This window comes from Protobothrops mucrosquamatus, unplaced genomic scaffold (assembly GCF_001527695.2).
Source record: "Protobothrops mucrosquamatus isolate PMUCROS unplaced genomic scaffold, P.Mucros_1.0 scaffold1637, whole genome shotgun sequence".
In the NCBI taxonomy this organism is placed as follows: domain Eukaryota; kingdom Metazoa; phylum Chordata; class Lepidosauria; order Squamata; family Viperidae; genus Protobothrops; species Protobothrops mucrosquamatus.
Window position 1 is genome coordinate 66,272 of NW_015387796.1, and position 18,071 is coordinate 84,342.

At 41.2% G+C, this 18,071-nt stretch overlaps 1 protein-coding gene across 1 annotated transcript in view; it reads right to left on the reverse strand.

Moving 5' to 3' along the window:
- RAP1GAP2 (RAP1 GTPase activating protein 2) overlaps positions 1 to 18,071 on the reverse strand; it is a 156,659-nt gene that overhangs the window by 7,236 nt on the left and 131,352 nt on the right. The window contains exons 19-21 of the mRNA XM_015822663.1: positions 16,732 to 16,849; positions 15,491 to 15,617; positions 12,941 to 13,017 (exon numbers count right to left, since the gene is read on the reverse strand). Of these exons, the coding sequence (XP_015678149.1) occupies positions 12,941 to 13,017; positions 15,491 to 15,617; positions 16,732 to 16,849 (322 nt within the window). The remainder of the gene's footprint in view (positions 1 to 12,940; positions 13,018 to 15,490; positions 15,618 to 16,731; positions 16,850 to 18,071) is intronic.

An 18,071-nucleotide genomic window follows, 5' to 3' on the forward strand; every position in this document is an offset into this window, starting at 1 on the left:
CCTAGGGGGGGGATTGTATAGGGATTTTAATAGGGATTTTATAACTTTTCTAAAAATAACAGGCTTATTTAATATATATTTTAATTGTTTTTAGATATTTATTGTATAGTTCCGTTTTTATTGCCTGTAAGCCGCCCTGAGTCCTTCGGGAGAAGGGCGGGATATAAATTAAAGTAATAATAATAATAATAATAATAAGATAAGATAACCTTTATTGTCATTTTTATACTGTGGGCACAATGGTGCACATCAAAAATGAAATTCAGTTGCCCGCTCTCAAAGTGAAGCACATACATGACACACACCTAAAAACATACTATGAACAACATATGTATAGACCAACACCCCTACATATACGTAGCAAATAAATATTAAACACTGTCCATCTTGAATATATAAGGGAAGGAGGATGCTTGAGAGTTCACAAGGTTAATGCTGTATGGAATGAAACTATGGCTGAATCTGGATGTTCTGCTACGGACACCACGAAGCCCCCTCCCAGAAGGTAACAAGGAAAACAGGTCGTGAAGAGGATGTGTAGTGTCCCAGATAATCCTACGGACCCTGCTCAAGCAGCGCTTCTGTGCCATGTCCTGGATGGGAGGGAGGAAACTGCCAATGATCTTTTTGGCCATTCTCACTACTCTCTGTACCACCTTCCTGTCTGAAGCAGTGATGCCTTTAAACCAGACTGTGATGCTGTATGACAGGATACTTTCGATTGTCCCCCTGTAGAAAGTGGTCAGGACAGGGGAAGGAAGATGTGTTTTCCTCATGCGGTGCAGAAAATGCAGGCGCTGCTGTGCCCGCTTCACCAGTTTCTCACTGTTGAGCGACCATGTCAGCCTGCTGGTTAGCTGCACATCCAGGAATTTGATGCTGGTAACCAAGGAATGACATGATAGCAGTGTTCCAATATCTCAGGGGCTGCCACAAAGAAGAGGAGGTCAAATTATTCTCCAAAGTACCTGAGGGCAAGACAAGAAACAATGGATGGAAACTAATTCAAGGAGAGAACCAACCTAGAACTAAGGAGAAATTTCCGAACAGTGAGAACAATTAACCAGTGGAACAGCTTGCCTCCAGAAGTCATGGGTGCTTCATCACTGGAGGTTTTTAAAAAGAGACTGGACAGCCACTTGCCTGAAATGGTATAGGGTCTCCTGCTTGAGCAGGGGGTTGGACTGGAAGACCTCCAAAGTCCCTTCCAGCTCTATGCTGATTGATTGGTTAAGAGCATCTGGAATAAAACTTCAGGATATTGGTGTAAAAAAGGGGGGTTCAAATAAGTAGGTTTTTTTAAATCAAAGTTGAAGTTAAGGAAGGAGCAAGCACCAACTGAAGTATCCATGTCTTAACTGGTGCCTAGGCTGTCCCACTGCCTGTCGTCTATCTGTAAGAAAGGTCAAAGTTTTGCAATTGATGCCTCACTCATTTTTTTAAAACCACTAATATAGCTTATTAACCTCCCTATGGATACCCCTGCTGTTAACCATTGGTGCGTGTATTTTCATGGGTCCAAATGTGTCGATTTTTTCAGTATTTTTTTTTCTGTCTAAAAATCATTTATGGGGACATCTGATGTCATGGACTGTGGGGGGGGGGGGGAAGTGCACCTAATAGGAAGCTAAAACTGGAGCTATGATGCCTGCCAGTACAAACAAGGAGGAAGGGACTAAGACTGCAATCTTGTATATGTTTATGCAAGTTAAGCTGAAGCAAGCATCGATCAGAAAACATGCGAAGGCTGAAATGCTAGCCTTGCTTTAGAAAATCCTTTGCACTCAGTTGCCAAAGCCAGCGATGTGACAGCAGCTGATTTCAGAAAGTGTTTATTCAGAAGTTGTTTATTTTGGGGATGGTAGACCCTCAGGATATAGCAGTAGCACTTAGACTTATATGCCGCTTCATAGTGCTTTACAGGCCTCTCTAAGCCGTTTACAGAGTCATTGCCCCCAGCAATCTGTGTCCTCAGTTTACCGACCTCGGAAGCATGGAAGAGTTGAGTCAACCTTCAGCCGGTCAGGATCGAACTCCTGGCAGTGGGCAGTTAACTTGTAGTATTGTATTCCAACCACGGGCCATCATGGCTTTTATGCAAATCTCCTTCTCATCTCTCATATCCAAATGCCCTTTAGGAGAGAGGAGTTCCCCATAGATTTTTTTTTTATGGTCCCCTTTGCCCTTTCCTTGTACGTTCAATTTGCAGAGTGACAGTCTGTGGTTTGAGCTGTTCCTTACTCGCCATCTCCTTCGCAGTTTCCTTTCACCATGCTTTCTTTTTTTGGAAGTTACCATTTGGCCTCTTTATATATTTATTTCTCAAATGCTGGCACTACCATCGCTTCCATTCGGCAGGTCTTCCCAGCTAGAGGAGGAATCATTTACTTACAGTCCTCCAGATGCTGCGTCTATAAAAGTATTGCAGGCTGAAAGAAATGGTCTCCTTTAAAAAAAAAAACCCTACAATCTGCCCTCCCACCCCCCAAAAAACCCCCACCCACAGAATCTATGCAACGAACCTGCATGAAATAAGGCAGGAACCAGAGAGAGAGTTGTTAGCTACCACTGAAAAATGGTCTGAATCTACACAGGTAATCCTCGGCCTATGACTGTAACTGAGTCTGATATTTGGTGGTAAATCATAACCCTTTAAGTGGGTCACCCGTGACCATGCCCAATTTTACAACCTTCTTTGTGGCGGTCATTAACTGAATCATTGCAGTCATTCAGTGAATGCTATGGTCAACAGGCAAATCCATTGTCTACAATGGGCATTTTTTTGCTAGAAACTGTTAATAAATGCCAGTTTCTAGCAAAATATGTTGTAAATTGCAGTCACATCACCACAGGACTCTACATTTATAGCTGTAAGTGTGAGCCAGTTACAAAGCTTACCCAAAAGTGAGATCATGTGAAGGCAGCTGTCAGAACTTTGCATCTGGGTCATAAGTAGTCCCAGGGGGAAGGGAGGAGTTGTGTAATAATTTTGAATCTTCACTAAATGACCAGTCATAAATCAAGGACTATCTGTTCTTGAGAGATGAAATCTGTATCTATGGGAGTGAAGCCATTCAACCGCAGCCAGGACTGACTTCTGATTAAACCTGCTATTCATTCGTTTGTTTGGAAAGGGTTGTTTATTAAACTAAATAGGCCAAATTGAGCAAGGGGGTTGGACTAGAAGACCTCCAATGTCCCTTCCAGCCCTATGATTCCACACCTTCCACCACCACCTTACAAAATGAATGCAAAGGTGTTAAAGTTCACATACAAAGATCATCCTTTTGTCATGTCTTGAAGATAAGGCAGGAATATTTTTTGAGGGTTATGTTGAAATCCTGAAACTAATGTTTTTGAATGAAGCCTGGCTCAGTGGCCTGTGGAACTTCATGCTACAGTAAAATAAGGAATTGTCCACCAAACATAGCGCATAATTGGTTCCAGGGGTGGGGTGGAGGCAAACAAGCCAAGAGACAGCTTTTGACACAAAATATTTTTTTTAATTATGAATTTTGCAAAGACACGTTTAAGCAACAAAATATACATTTTTACCCTTCTGTAGAATTTTTTTTTATACAATGACAAATACAAGAGGCTACCATAGCAATAAATTAAATATACATTATGTACAACATACATCAGCAACCTGCTACGAAGCATTGCTTCTCAACACAAAGAAAAATTCTTCATTTCCTCGGAGCCTAAGTTTTTACAAAATCCTAGTCTTCACAATCTCATTGAACTTTAGGAACACAATAATGGGAATTTTTCCCCTCCTGCTCTGTCAAAATGGAGGAGTAAGATATATTCTGGTACTCTCCCCCTCCCAAAATTAGCATTTTTCTAAATGTGTTGCAGTACCATGCTACATTTCTGAAAGCTAAAGAAAACTTTAATAGAAAGTATTGATGCATGCTTTATGTTTTTCTTCCTGTTCAACAAAAATAACATTCTGTTATTGTTAATGAGCCTGTTATGAAGAGTGCAATGGCTGAGGTTCCTGTCTTTTTGTAAAATAGTTTTCCCCTTGGACGCTAAACAATTCAATGCGGAATCATCCCTTAAAATCAACCAGTGCAAAATTCTCTGTATGTCCGTAAAGTTGTGGATTTTTTTATTCCTCATAAATTACATCACTGTCTCCCAGCATTGCAACCTTGGCAATTTAAGTTGTTTGCATTTCAATTCCCAGAATTCCGCAGCCAGGGAATTCTGGGAGTTGAAGTCTGCAAGTTGCCAAGGTTGAAAAGCACTACAGTAAATCACCAGAGTCAGAAGTAGTGTATCTTTGAAAACCAGTTGCCTGAGAGAACTAAGTGTGTGTGTGTTTGTGGGGGTGTGACTTCTAGCACCACACTGAACATTTCTTTATGAGGCAAGACTCTGGTGCTTGATTAGGAGCAGAGTGGTGTTCAGGGAAAACCACCCTTAAAAATTAGAATGGAGTTGATGCCACAAATGGAAGGAATCATTCCCTTGGGGGGGAAAGCGAGTGAAAGCTCAAATTTGACATTTTTTTTTTTATTTTAAAAATATAGAAGGCCACACAGCTCTACAACACTAGATGCAATGTTATAATTTTCATTCACTCAGTCACTAATTTATATCCTACCTTTATCATTCTTACAAATAACTCAAGGCAGCAAACATATCCAACATACCTTCCTCCTATTTGTCCCACACAACAACCTTGTGTGGTGGGGTCAGAAAGAATGACTGCCCCAAGCTCACTCAGTTGGTTTTCATGGCTAAGGCAGGATTTAAATTTGGGATCTCTTGCTTTCTAGCCTTGATTTTCTCATTTCCCTTTTTCTCTCCTCCCTTTTCCATGCCAAACTTGGGGGCTATAGCAGGGGCCTTCAAACTTGGTCCTTTTATGACTTGTGGACTTCAACTCCCAGAATTCCTCAGCCAGCATGCCTGGCTGAGGAATTCTGGGAGTTGAAGTCCACAAGTCATTAAGGGGCCAAGTTTGAAGGCCCCTGGGCTATATACTGTGACTTTTGTCAGCATTCTGAATTCTGTTTAATGTGAGCTTCAGAAGTTACACTGTCACACTGGCTACCTGCCCTCATCTTGGTGAAACCAGGTTCATCCACAAGGGGATGGGTGGGCCTTGTAGCCAGTCGCTGTACTCTTACAACCTGAGGAACTCCTTAAAACTGTAGAAAATGTTAAGCTTTCTAAAATTTAAAGCCAAATACAGGTAGTCCTCAACTTACAACTACAACTGAGCACAAAATTTCTGTTGCTAAGCCAGACAGTTGTTAAGTGAATTTTGCCCCACTTTACGACCTTTCTTGCCACAGTTGTTAAGGGAATCACTATAGTTGCTCAGTTAGTAAACACAGTTGTGAAGTGAATCTGGCTTCCCCATTGACTTTGCTTGTCAGAAGGTCGCAAAAGGTGATCACATGACCCCCGGGACACTGCAGATGTCATAAATATGAGTCAGTAACCAAGCATTTTGAATTTCAATCACATGACCCATGGGGATGCCTCAACGGTTGTTGCCAACTGCCTGAATTTTGATCAGGTGACTACAGGGAGGCAGCAACAGTCATAAAGTTGAGACTTTTTTATTTTGCATTTTTTTTAAATTAACTAAGTAAATTGATATTCTCAATTTCCAGGGGGTGGGTGGTGGGTGGGTTAGAACCTTTTTTATTTCATGCCCCTCTTTCCAAAAACAATCCACCCTAAAATTTCACCAAAATGGAGCTGAACATTTCAGACCCATTCCCTTCTTTTTTGGTGGCAGCCAAGGAGAAATAAAAAAGAATATTTCCCCCCCCCCCCAAAAAAAGTTTTGGCTGCAAAACATTTGCTTGACTCACTCTCACAGATAATTCCTGAAGTTGAGCAGCCTTGTCTATTGATTAAATATCTTGTTTTGTACTTTGTAGTTATCAGATTTTCAATAAATAAATATTATTTTTTTATGGTTGGTCACACAGTCAGCCAGTTGCTGAGACGAGATTTGGAATTTTTTGTTCATCTACTGTATCCAGTCCTTCCCAAGGACCTGGGATAGGCAGATGTTGTTGTTTAATCATATGAAAGCTATTCCAGCAAGTGGCATCTCCCTCTTCTTGAGTGAAAAACACGGCCATCTGTTTGATAGATTGAGGGTCTGTTTGTCCTGATCATTTTTATTAGCGGTGTTCTCTTGAAGAAGAACAAGCTTTTCATTTTTCCCCTTTTTTAATGATTCTGTGGATGACATCCAACTAAGAAAGTGCAGTTTTGTACTAAAAGATGAGGAAGGAATTAAAGATAAATAAATAAAGGCATGGACTCGGAAGGTAAGCTATTCCCAATAAAGCTGCTTTTTGCAATGTATTAATATGGTTGATCACACAGTCAGCCATATCAGCATTCTTGTCAGATTATCAAGCCTTTCCAAGGACCTGGAATAGGCAGACATTGTTGCTTGATGATATTAAAGCTATTGGTGCAGGATGTAAGCTGTTCCAAGTAAAGCTGGCTTTTGCAACTGACTAATGGTGATTTGTGTCAATTATTATTATATATACAAAAATGTGAAATTGCGGCTACCAGTTCTTTAGCTGATGTTGGTCTTTATATGTATTAGGTGCTTACCAAGAATCTAGGGTGTCATAATATATTGGTGTAGGATATGCGTGGATTTTGTAATTGACAGATGGAAATTGGGCAATGCGCAGATTTTTTTAAGTGCTGTCCAAGATTTTTTGGTATGGCAACCAATGTGCCAAGAAGCACAGGGACTACCACGACCGGTTTATGCCATAATCTTTCAACTTGGATTTTTTTTTAGCTCTTGCTATTTTGTGATCTTCTCCAATTGTTTCTCTTCTACTATCGCATTATTGCCACGTCAATTAACTACACTTTCTTCTTTTCGACCACAGTTAAATCTGGCGCGTTATGGGCCAAGAGTTTATCAGATTATATTCAGAAATCCCACGTGACTTGTCACACTGCCAGCCATATGTTTAGACTGTACAGTATTTGGCATTTTTATCCACCTATTGGGTCCTTCTCAAGGACAAATGACAGGCAAACATTGTTAGAGATATCACCACAGGAAGTAAGCTATGCCAAGTAAAGATACTTTTGCAATTGACCGATGGTGATTTTGTCAATGCCGAAGGTGTTCAAGTGGTGACTCCAGTTATTATTACTATCGTTCTCTGCCCAGTCAGCCAGATGTTGAGACTAGATTTGGCATTTTTATCCACTTATCGAGTCCTTTCCAAGGACTTGGGATAGGTAGATATGGATTTTTGACTGTATTAAAGGTATCATCGTAGGATATAAGCTGTTCCCAGTAATGCTGCCTTTTGCAATTGACCGATGGTGATTTTGTCAATGCCGAAGGTGTTCAAGTGGTGCTCCAGTTGCTATTATGATGGGTTTGGCCTTCAGATTTGGAGGCAGTGCTGAGACACAAGACCTCTGAAAGGATGCCAAGCCAAATCAAGCTATTTTTCCAAATTGTCCAAGTGGGGCCTGACCTGAATCCAATGGACAAATGTGCAACATAAAATGACCAAAACAAAAAACCCTTTAAGAACAATTGCGCCAGCAAGCTTCCAGTGGTGAAGGCACATTTTGATTCATGACCAGAGGGAGACAAATTTTTGCAGGTTCAGCTTATAAAGCTGCAACGATGGTCTCCTACGTAAGAAGCCAACGGGAAAAAATTTCTAGCAGTGGGACCATCAGGGAGGAAGAAGAAGCAAGCAGAGTTTTGCTGGCAGCATGAAAGCCCTATTATAGGTGTGTCATGATGTTGCACAGATGTACAAAAGGGCCTCAGGGTGAGGATAGCATCAGAAGTTTCTGAAGTCCAAATCGCAGTAGCAAAGCCTCTAAATTCCTGTTCCTCCTCCATATCCAAAACTAACTGGCCATTGCACAGGAGAAATTATGAATCCCAGTGATGCTGACCTGCATTCCTTCTTTGTGCCTGATTTTTTTCCCCAACTCTTTCCTCTAACACAGTGTTTGCCAAACGTTTTCTTTCATTACACCAAAACACTTAGGAGAAACTAGGAAGGAGTGGGGGTTTGCTCTTATTTTAGTATAATGCTGGTTTGTCCTGGCCCTACACTGACAGGGTAGGACACAACTATATAAAAATAAGAGCAAATCCCACTTCCTCCGAGCACTATGAGGTTACCTAGCTGGGTAATGAAATGTGCGCAAGAAAACCATCAAGCACAGAAATCTCCTTCCTTTTTACTCTGAATTTAACTAGCTTTCAGGGAGACTGCAGGCCAGTGAGAACTAGATAGAGAAAGACCAAATGTTCACTACCTGAAAGTAAGGTATGGGCACATCCCTTCCACCCCACCCTGGATATCCATCAACACTTTCTTTAAAAGCAAAAACCCAATGTCATTTATTTTCCATTACATGGCAGCAGAATGCTCAAAAGGCAGAAGAGCATTCTTGACTCAGCACCAACTTCGTGTGGAAAGTCTTACGTCAGTAATAGCATAAGAAAAAGAAAAGGTCACTTAAATCCAGGGGTCTTAATTAGGTAAGAAATTAGTTCACAAAACAGCAAAGTATGATGATGATGATGATTATGACAAGGGGGTATCCATGGAGGGGTTAGTATTATGGTTTGTCACACATCAGCCAGATGTTCAGGCTGGGATCTGGCATTTTTATCCACATATTGAGTCCTTCCCAGGGACCTGAGATAGACAGATGTTGATATTATTATTGTTGTTATTATTATTATTATTATTATTATTATTATTGATGATGATCATCGCACAGTCAGCCAGATGTTCAGAGTGGATTTGGCATTTTGTCTACCTATTTTTTTATTATTATTATTATTATTATTATTATTATTATTATTATTATTATTATTATTATTATTTCTGACATCCAAAGATTTACCCCCAAAAGCAGCACTCATGATCTCAAGTTAAACAGCTATGCAAAACGTTACCAATCCGTTGATCTACCAAATGAAAAAAGACAGAAGCCAGTTCAGGTCTACGTGGTACAAAATTTGGTTCCTCCGTGGGACATCCTTCCACTCCAGAGGGATAAAGCATGGATGATTGGAACAGGAACAGGAAAAGATCCATTCTTTTGTGGTTTTATGGAATGATCGGCTCGGATGGAGGACAATCCATAGGTGGCTATGGAGCTTGGTGTGAAGGAGGGATGCTGTCATTCGAAGCAAACATCCTCCTTGCCACCCTGTTTAAAATGAAACAAACACAACAAAAATGTCCTGCAAAAGATGGGAGAAGGCAAAAAAAAATTAGGCTTGGAGGTCATCCATATCCACATCAAGAATAGCCTCCTTTAATTCTTAAAAACACATTTAAAGAGAGGCTTTGTCAGTCATTAGCTAAATGGCTTTTCAAAGAGGCTCCATTAATGGAACTCATTAATGGAACATACATGGAGGGTTTTTATTTTAAAGGGCTTTGAAACCCTGGTTAGTTAAATGCAGATAGTCTTCAAGTTACAATTGTTCACTTAGCGACCATTTGAAGTTACAACGGATTTTGAAGTTCAAAATCCCCCCCCAAAAGGATCTGTAACCCCAATGACCATCACCTTCAGGATCAGCTGCTGAAATTTTTGGCAGCAAAAGAGCAACTTAAAAAAACAAAATAGTCACTGCACTGAAATTTGCCAGTTTGCTGCTGAATCAAACTGTGAAACTGTTGTGCAAGACCAGCATTTAATGTACATACAGTATTTGGTGTTTTTTTAAAAAAAATTAACCAACTTGGCCAAACATGTTGGGGGAAAAAATGGGTTGAGCATTCAAATCCTTCCCCTTCAGTGAGATCATTGCAAAATTGTGTTGCAAAATTAGAGAGGTGACCCAAAAAATCATGAGGTTAGTCACAATTTTGTGATTAAAGCCCTTCTCCTCTTGTATAGGTGAGCTTTGTTTGCAGTGAAAACCACCGTCTTGCCTTTTTTTGACTCTCCTACCCCACGAACACAACTGATCATTGTACCATTTGCATCTCTCAAAGACCCACAATAAATGAGGGTGGAGGTCCGTTCTCTGAGCTTGTAGGTTGGTTTCCGAACGTTTCGTTACCAGGCTATGTAACATCTTCAGGGAGAGTCTAGGGGATGTCTGTGTTTTGTGATGGGTCAGGGGTGGGTGTGTCAAGTATGGGTCTTGTAATGAGTCTTGTGATGGGGAGGTCATGTCAGGGGAGGGTCACTGGGAGGTGAAGTGCTGGTTGGGGGGAGGCTGTGTGGTTTGGTTGAGGATCAGTGCTGTCGTTGGTTGGCTGTGCGGTTGATTTGAATTCTGAGGGTTTTGTAGGCTGGTTTTAGGTCGGTGTGTAGGTTGATGGAATTGCTTGTGGAGTGCCAGGCTTATTCTTCAGCGTGGCTAATGATTTTTGTGTTGCTCCAATTGAACTGGTGCTGTTCAGTGTCAGTGTGGGTAGAGATTGAAGATTTGGGATCATGGCGTTTGACTGCCTACTGATGTTCATGTATTCTGGTTTTTAATCGATGTGATGTTTGTCCCACGGAAACTAACCCACAAGCATGGAGAACGAACCTCCATCCTCATCCCACATCTGAGCTAGAGATATTCGCCACCATCGCAAACCCACAATAATCATAATTAAAAAAAAGTTTGTTCCCGACTGAAAAATATCCTGCTTATCATTATTGTCAATATTTGGCATTAAAAATTATTATAAACCCTGGGCTAAATATAAGTTACCTTTTACAGGTCCTTAGGGATCATTCTTCAGCTAATGTGTCTGCAAACAAAGGAAACATGTTCTGTTAAATATATAAGCATTTTTACAATCTCCTCTGACCCTTTACATCAGCCAGACTCCAATTGCTATCATCCCCTGCCTTTTCTGACATACACACAGGCCCAACAATAACTACAAATCCCTTATTAGAGCCTTGTTTCCTTTAAGTTCTTTTCTAAACTACTTTTAGATCAACTGTTCAGGTCTCCTTAATAGGAATAGCACTTAGATTTATATATCACTTCACGGAGCTTTACAGCCCTCTCTAAGTGGTTTACAGAGTCAGCACATTGCCCCCAACAATCTGGGTCCTCATTTTACCGACATCGGAAGGATGGAAGGCTGAGACAACCATGAGCCTGTGAGAATCGAACTGCCAAACTACAGGCAGCTGGCAGTCAGCAGAAGTAGCCTGCAGTACTGCATTCTAACCACTAGGCCACCACGGCTCATAAAGAAGCCACGTCTTTTTCTAGGTTTGGATAGTAACCACATGGTCCCGGAAAAAACATGTTTGAGTTAAGGAAACATTAAATCATCACTTCCCTAACTTAAATGCATATTTTCGAGGCACCAAGCAGCTACTGTGTCGATCTTAGGAAAGGCAAAACTTTGTTAAGAAAAGAAGAACTCTTATCTCATTAAATATAACCACCAATACAGGTAGTCCTCAACTTATAACAGTTCATTTAGTGATCCTTCAAAGATACCACATCACTGAAAAAAGTGACTTAGGACCATTTTTCACACTTAACGACCATTGCAGCATCTCCATGGTCACGTGATCAAAATTCCGACAGTTGGCCCACCGATTCACATTTATGACACTTGCAGTGTCCCCGGGGTCATGTGATCCCCTTTTGTGACTGTCTGACAAGCAAAGTCAATGGGGAAGCCAGATTCACTTAACAACCATGTTGCTCACTTAACAACTGCAATGGTTCACTTAACAACTGTGGCAAGAAAGGTCATAAAATGGTGCAAAACTCAGTTAATAAGTGTCTCAACAACTTATTTATGGGCTGAATTGTGGTCGTAAGTCGGGGATTACCTGTACACATTGAGTAGGGGTCCCCAACCATGTCTACTTTATGACTTGGGCTTCAACTCCCAGAATTCCTCAGCCAGCCATGCTGGCTGAGGAATTCTGGGAGTTGAAGTCCACAAGTCATAAAGTGGACAAGGTTGGGGACCTCTGCATTAGAGTCAGATGTTAATTCTTCAAAACTCAATATGTCAGAAAGGTCAGGAAATGGGAGGTTTCTGCTAATGGGCAGCTGCCAGCCCAAAGGCTAAAGCATATAAGGAACGGTTGATGGAATTGGGTATGCCTAGTTTAATGAAGAGAAGGATGAGGGGGGACATGATAGCAGTGTTCCAGTATCTCAGGGACTGCCACAAAGAAGAGGGAGTCAAGCTATTCTCCAAAGCACCTGAAGGCAGGACAAGAAGCAACGGATGGAAACTAATCAAGGAGAGAAGCAACCTAGAACTAAGGAGAAACTTCCTGACAGTTAGAACAATTAACCAGTGGAACAACCTCCCTCCAGAAGCGGTGAATGCGCCAACACTGGAAGTTTTTAAGAAGAAACTGGACAGCCATTTGTCTGAAAGGGTATAGGGTTTCCTGCCTGAGCAGGGGGTTGGACTAGATGACCTCCAAGGTCCCTTCCAACTTTATCATCATCATTATTATTATTATTATCTCTCTCTCTCTTTGTGTGCAAATATAACAGACCAAGTTCTGTGTCATGGTTCCGATAAATGAGACCAGAAGAAATAAGAACTCTGAGGCAATTGCTTTCCTCAGAGAACACTTTTAATGGCTACATAATATCAGCATAAACAAAGGTGAAACCAAGACTGAAAGTTACTCTCCAAAAGGTTACAAAGTAAAAGTTGAACTCCCCACCCCTTTAGTGTGTCATATATCACACTCCCCAATTAACTCCTTTGGCGGGCTTCCTAACAGTAGCTCCAGCCTGCCAAACACTTAAGCTGCTTGACCTTGGTTCCCACAGGAAAGTTATTCTTTTGACTAAACTATAAGAATGCAGTCTCTCCCCTTCCATTTCTGTGGCAGCCAAAAAAACCAAGAAACATGTATTCATGTTTTGAGGGTTTGAAGGTCTGACATTCCGATTTAAAGGAAGACAGTTGCATTCATCGTTACTTACCGGGCCAGAGCTTGAATGGCTAAGTTTATCAAAGCGAAATTTTAGATTTGATCTTGGAGAATTTCTGCTTTTTATATCTGCTGGAACAGTACAAGAAAAAAAAGTCAGCTTATTTTTATTTGGAAAATTCAGAACCAATATTAATTTTAAAAAAAAGATGAAAGCTCCAGCAATGAAATGTCTGAAATGGCATAGGACCGTGGTGGCGAACCTCTGGCACACGTGCCACAGGTGGCACACAGAGCCCTCTCAGTGGGCATGTGTGCCGTCGCCCCAGTCCTAGGCCTTCAGCTGGGTTTTATAAAACCTTTTCGCTTTGGGGCTCCGCCACCGTGTGCAAAAAAATAAAAAAGGTTCAATCAATCAATTTCAACTTCTCGCAGGAAAAAAAAAGATCTCGCAAAGTTGGAATTGATTGATTGAACTTTTTAGTCCCATCCAGCCTGCCATTCCTACTGCAACCATGCCCACCCAATGGGCTACGCTCATCCAATGGGCCACATCCACCCAATGAGCCACACCCACCCAATGAGTCACACCCACCCAATGGGTCATGCCCATCCGGCACCCAACGATACATAAGTGAGTTTTGGGTTGCAGTTTGGGCACTCAGTTTCTAAAAGGTTCACCATCACTGGCATAGGGTTTCCTGTGGGTTGAACTAGAAGACCTCCAAGGTCCTTTCCAACTCTGTTTTTCTGTTATTCTGATTATGAATTCACATGTTCATCACGATACCAATGTTACACACATGCAATGTCACGTACTCTCTTGGGATATCCTCACAACACACGCACACACACACACACACACACACACAAACAAACATCTCAGGTATCAGCCAACAGGGAGGAGATAGGTAGTGGTGGCAAACTGGTTGGTTGATTAATTTATTCAAGACATATTTGCTATGCTGTAATGCAAGAGACTGCAAGGGCAGTGAGGAAGACCACTGTTATTTTGAGGAGGTTGATGATCTATTTTGATTTCTCCTTCGTATTAAGAAAACTCCAGAAGTTTAGAGCATATTTTGAGCTAACCTGTTTTGTTTTGTTTTTTACTCTTGCTTACTGAATAAAGGGGAAGGGGCGAAAACTTCATGAACAGGTAGTCCTTGAGTTACGATCACAGTTGAGCCCAAAATTTATGTTGCTAATTGAAACATTTGTTAAGTGAGTTTTGCCTCATTTTACGGCTTTTTTGCCATAGTTGTTAAGTGAATTATTGTAACACGGTTGTTAAGTGAATCTGGATTTCCCATTGACTTTGGTCAGAAGGTCACAACAGATGATCACATGAACCCGGGACACTGCAGCTGTCATAAATATGAGTCAGTTGCCAAGCATCCAGAATTTCAATCACTTGACCCAGGGGGATGCTGCAATGGTCGCAAGTGTGAAAAATGGTCCTAAGTCACTTTTTTCACTGCTGCTGTAAGTCGAGGACTGTAGTTGCAAAGTTTTTCTTACTGTGAAAGTGTCAGACTTTCGATTCCCATCCCAGAATCATGGGCCAGCCAGCCAGCCAGCCAAGGTCAGGTCTTGCAATCTCCTGACCATAATAGGGCCAGGAGGTCATGGTGCCTGGTTTTGATAAAAACCTTGGGATTGTTGTTTGTGTGAAGCTTTTGCACAGCACCTAGCCCAGGGTATTGTGAAACTAGCCACCCTTGGGGTATCTCTACTATTGTTATTAAAGCAATCCTGGCCACTTATAAGTGAATTGAGTATTATCTGAGCCATGGTGGTGCAGTGGTTTGAATGCAGCATTGCAGGCTAATTGACTGCTCACTGCCAGCAGTTCGATCCTGACCGGCTTAAGGTTGACTCTGCCTTCCCTCCTTCTGAGGTTGGTAAAATGAGGACCCAGATTGTTGGGGGCAATATACTGACTCTGTAAACCACCTAGAGAGGGCTGGAAAGGATTATGGAGCAGTATATAAATCTAAGTGCTATTGCTATCCTGCTTGGTATGTATGCTTTTTATGTTATGCTTTTAAATCTGTTTGTTTGAGATAATAATAAAGCTTAAAATCCCTTTATTTACTGGTGTGCTTATCTGGATCCTAAAGAACCAACTGCCTGGGCACCTGATCATGATCCTGACACTTGGCAAAACAGAGACACTACATAACCTGAGGAATATTTATGGTGTTTGCCAGTCTGTCTGTCCCTCAACTCTGTAATAGAGGGAATCTGGTCTTTTGTTAATCTGGGAGTAAGATTCAATTATCTGGATGGCTTTGATATATGGGTGGGGCAAGCACTCAGGCTGCAAAAGGCACTTGGAAGGCCCTATATTCTGATGCGAAGAGCAATACATACATCAGGCACTGCTTGTATTTGAAGCATAACTATCTCCATCTTGAAAGCTAAGCAGGCATGGGCTTGGTTAATATTTAGTTGGGTGACCACCTGGAAAATCTCAGCATAGTAGACTAGATTAGAAAATTCCTATTCCAAAAGATTATGCTAAGCCACCCTACTTGAGGGTCATCTTTATCAGCAATGTCATACAAAGCCCATCAAGGTAGGGTATAATCAAACTTACCAGTGGGGCTCCTGCTCATGATAACAGGGGTTGAAGCTGATGCTAAATTTGGATTCTCGATGCTTTGGGAAGGACTGTAAACAAATACATCTTGTTTATATGGCGACGCAGTTGAGGACTGGCTGCCCTGTGAATGAAAGAAACTGTTGGTATTATTCAGTTTTGTATACCACCCTTTCTCCTAAAGGAGTCCATAGCAGTATGCAGAATCCATTTTTCAAAAAATAAACCAAAACCAGGGAAAATAATATTTGTCTCTACAGTAATCCCAACTTCCTTCCCTTGATGTTAAAACCAATCGTAAGGAAGGAAGGAAGGAAGGAAGGGAGGGAGGGAGGGAGGGAGGGAGGGAGGGAGGAAGGAAGGAAGGAAGGGAGGGAGGGAGGGAGGGAATGTTAACGTTGCCATTTCTTAGCTCACTGCATTGTAAATTGCTGTGACCTTTTAAGATTCAGGGGTATATAAGCATAGTAAAATGAAAGAACAGCCCTTTTAATAAAGTAAACATAATAGCATCATTAAAGAGAGAACACTGACCTGTAATTTAAACCAAAATAACTTATACCTGTTCATGCAACGTGATTCTTGAATAAAACTTCTATTGTTTAGAAAGAGCTCTGAGTAAATAAAAGGCAGATGAAAGATAGGCTAGATCCATGATCAAAGCTATGAGAAAAAAACATGACTTAAGTCTAAAACAAGCAGAAAGAATGTGCAGCTCAGTAGACACCTCTCTAATTTGCATATGTATAAGGAGGGGAGGAGGTAAACATCCTCAAGTTTGCAAGATTGTGTTTTGTAGCCACTCTCAATGAAGTAGCCCTAATCTTCCTGTGGAGTTTGATGTTTCAGTCAGGATCTCCAAACTTGGCAACTTTAAGACTTGTGGACTTCAACTCCCTGGCTGGCTGAGGAATTCTGGGAGTTGAAGTCCACAAGTTTTAAAGTTGCCAAGTTTGGAGACCCTTGTTCTAGTCCAGGGGTAGGCAACCTTGGCTCTTTTATGACTCGTGGACTTCAACTCCCAGAATTCCTGAGCCAGCCAAGGTTGTCTACCCCTGTCCTAGTCAGTCCTACCTGGTGGGCCTGACAAACATAAGAGAAAACAAGAGTTATGAAGCTGTGCTGATGGCAGCTGAGGAGAAAGATACTATTTTTTTTAAATACCGTACATAATATGCTAAAAGAGTTGTTTGTTGAGGAACTTTTGCCACCTCAGATCAATCAAGAGCAGGCATTACCAGGCTTTCATATTCTTCCATATTTTCACTCTCTCCTGCAGTGCTGCTGAAACTGCTGGTACTTGAGGACGAACGGGAAATATTTGACTTTCCATTCTCTTTGAGTTTAATGAAAGGCCTAGCAGAAAGTGAGAGAGAAACAGAAATTTAATAATCAGGGGGCATAGGAAATGCTCCACCTCTGCCGTTCTCCAATTTTGTGATTCAAAACTCCTACTTTTTAAAGCATAGAATTAGTCCTCGTTTAGTGACCACAATTGGACCAGCCACTCAGCCGTTAAGCAAAGAGGTCTATAGTGAAACCACACATGTGCTGGCTATCTGACTTCCGTGTTTCTGTGTTTTACAAACTTACAGAAGAGTTAAACAGGAGGATTGGTCCTAGTTCCATTTCCATTGTAACTGCAAGCAGTCACTAAACAAGGCAGTCCCTAAACAAGGATTACCTGAATATCATTTCATCAGCAATATGCTATCAACCCATCCATTTGTATGTGTTTGTGTTGATAAAAGTTTGTTTGTACATTTTTTTTGTTTTTAGCCAGTGATCATACACATAATGCACATGGAACTGATCATGGTGTGCACCTAAGGAACCTTAATGGGATTGTGAGTTTTTCTCCAGATTTTCTTTTTTGGTCTCTGCTTTGATCAATTTACATTAGCTCCTGGGAAGAAGGTGGCCATTACATCTTTTCAATCAGAGCCCAGTGGTGCTGCTTTAATTTGAGTTCTCAAGAGGAAGGATGGAGTTGTGCAGTCATTGTTTCAACCTTCAAATCTTGCAAAAATTCTTAAATGTCTTCCATAGTGTGGGATTGGGAATTGAGAGACAAGGGCAAAGAGATGCTGCCTGCCTAGGAAATGGTCAGATAAGAGAGGGCAGAGCCCACAGATGAATAATGGGTGGAGCAAAATGCTCAGACGGGATTCTCTCTCCCAGTTTTTCAGGATTAGGGTTAGGGCTTTGTACTTTCAGATTTGTAAGATTCTGTTAATGGAGCTTTACAGTAAAATAGAATTAATTTATCTGGTCATGTTTCCTATCTGGTCTGCTTGTTAAGGCAGACACATATCTTTAGTACATTCTTGTGGTTTTTTTGTTTACTAAACAAATTCATATGGTCACCTATCTAACCAATGGAACTCTGGATGACAGAAAAGGAAAAGCCAATAAATACTCAGAATCAACTGGAAAAAAAATGTTGAGGGCCTGTTAAAAATAAAGTTTACCAAGATAGCAAACAGACATATGTTAGGACCCCCCCCCCCCAACAATCTCAGTTTGTGGAAGAAAACCCAGGTCTTCATGGCCTTCTAGAAGGCTAAGAATGTCAAGG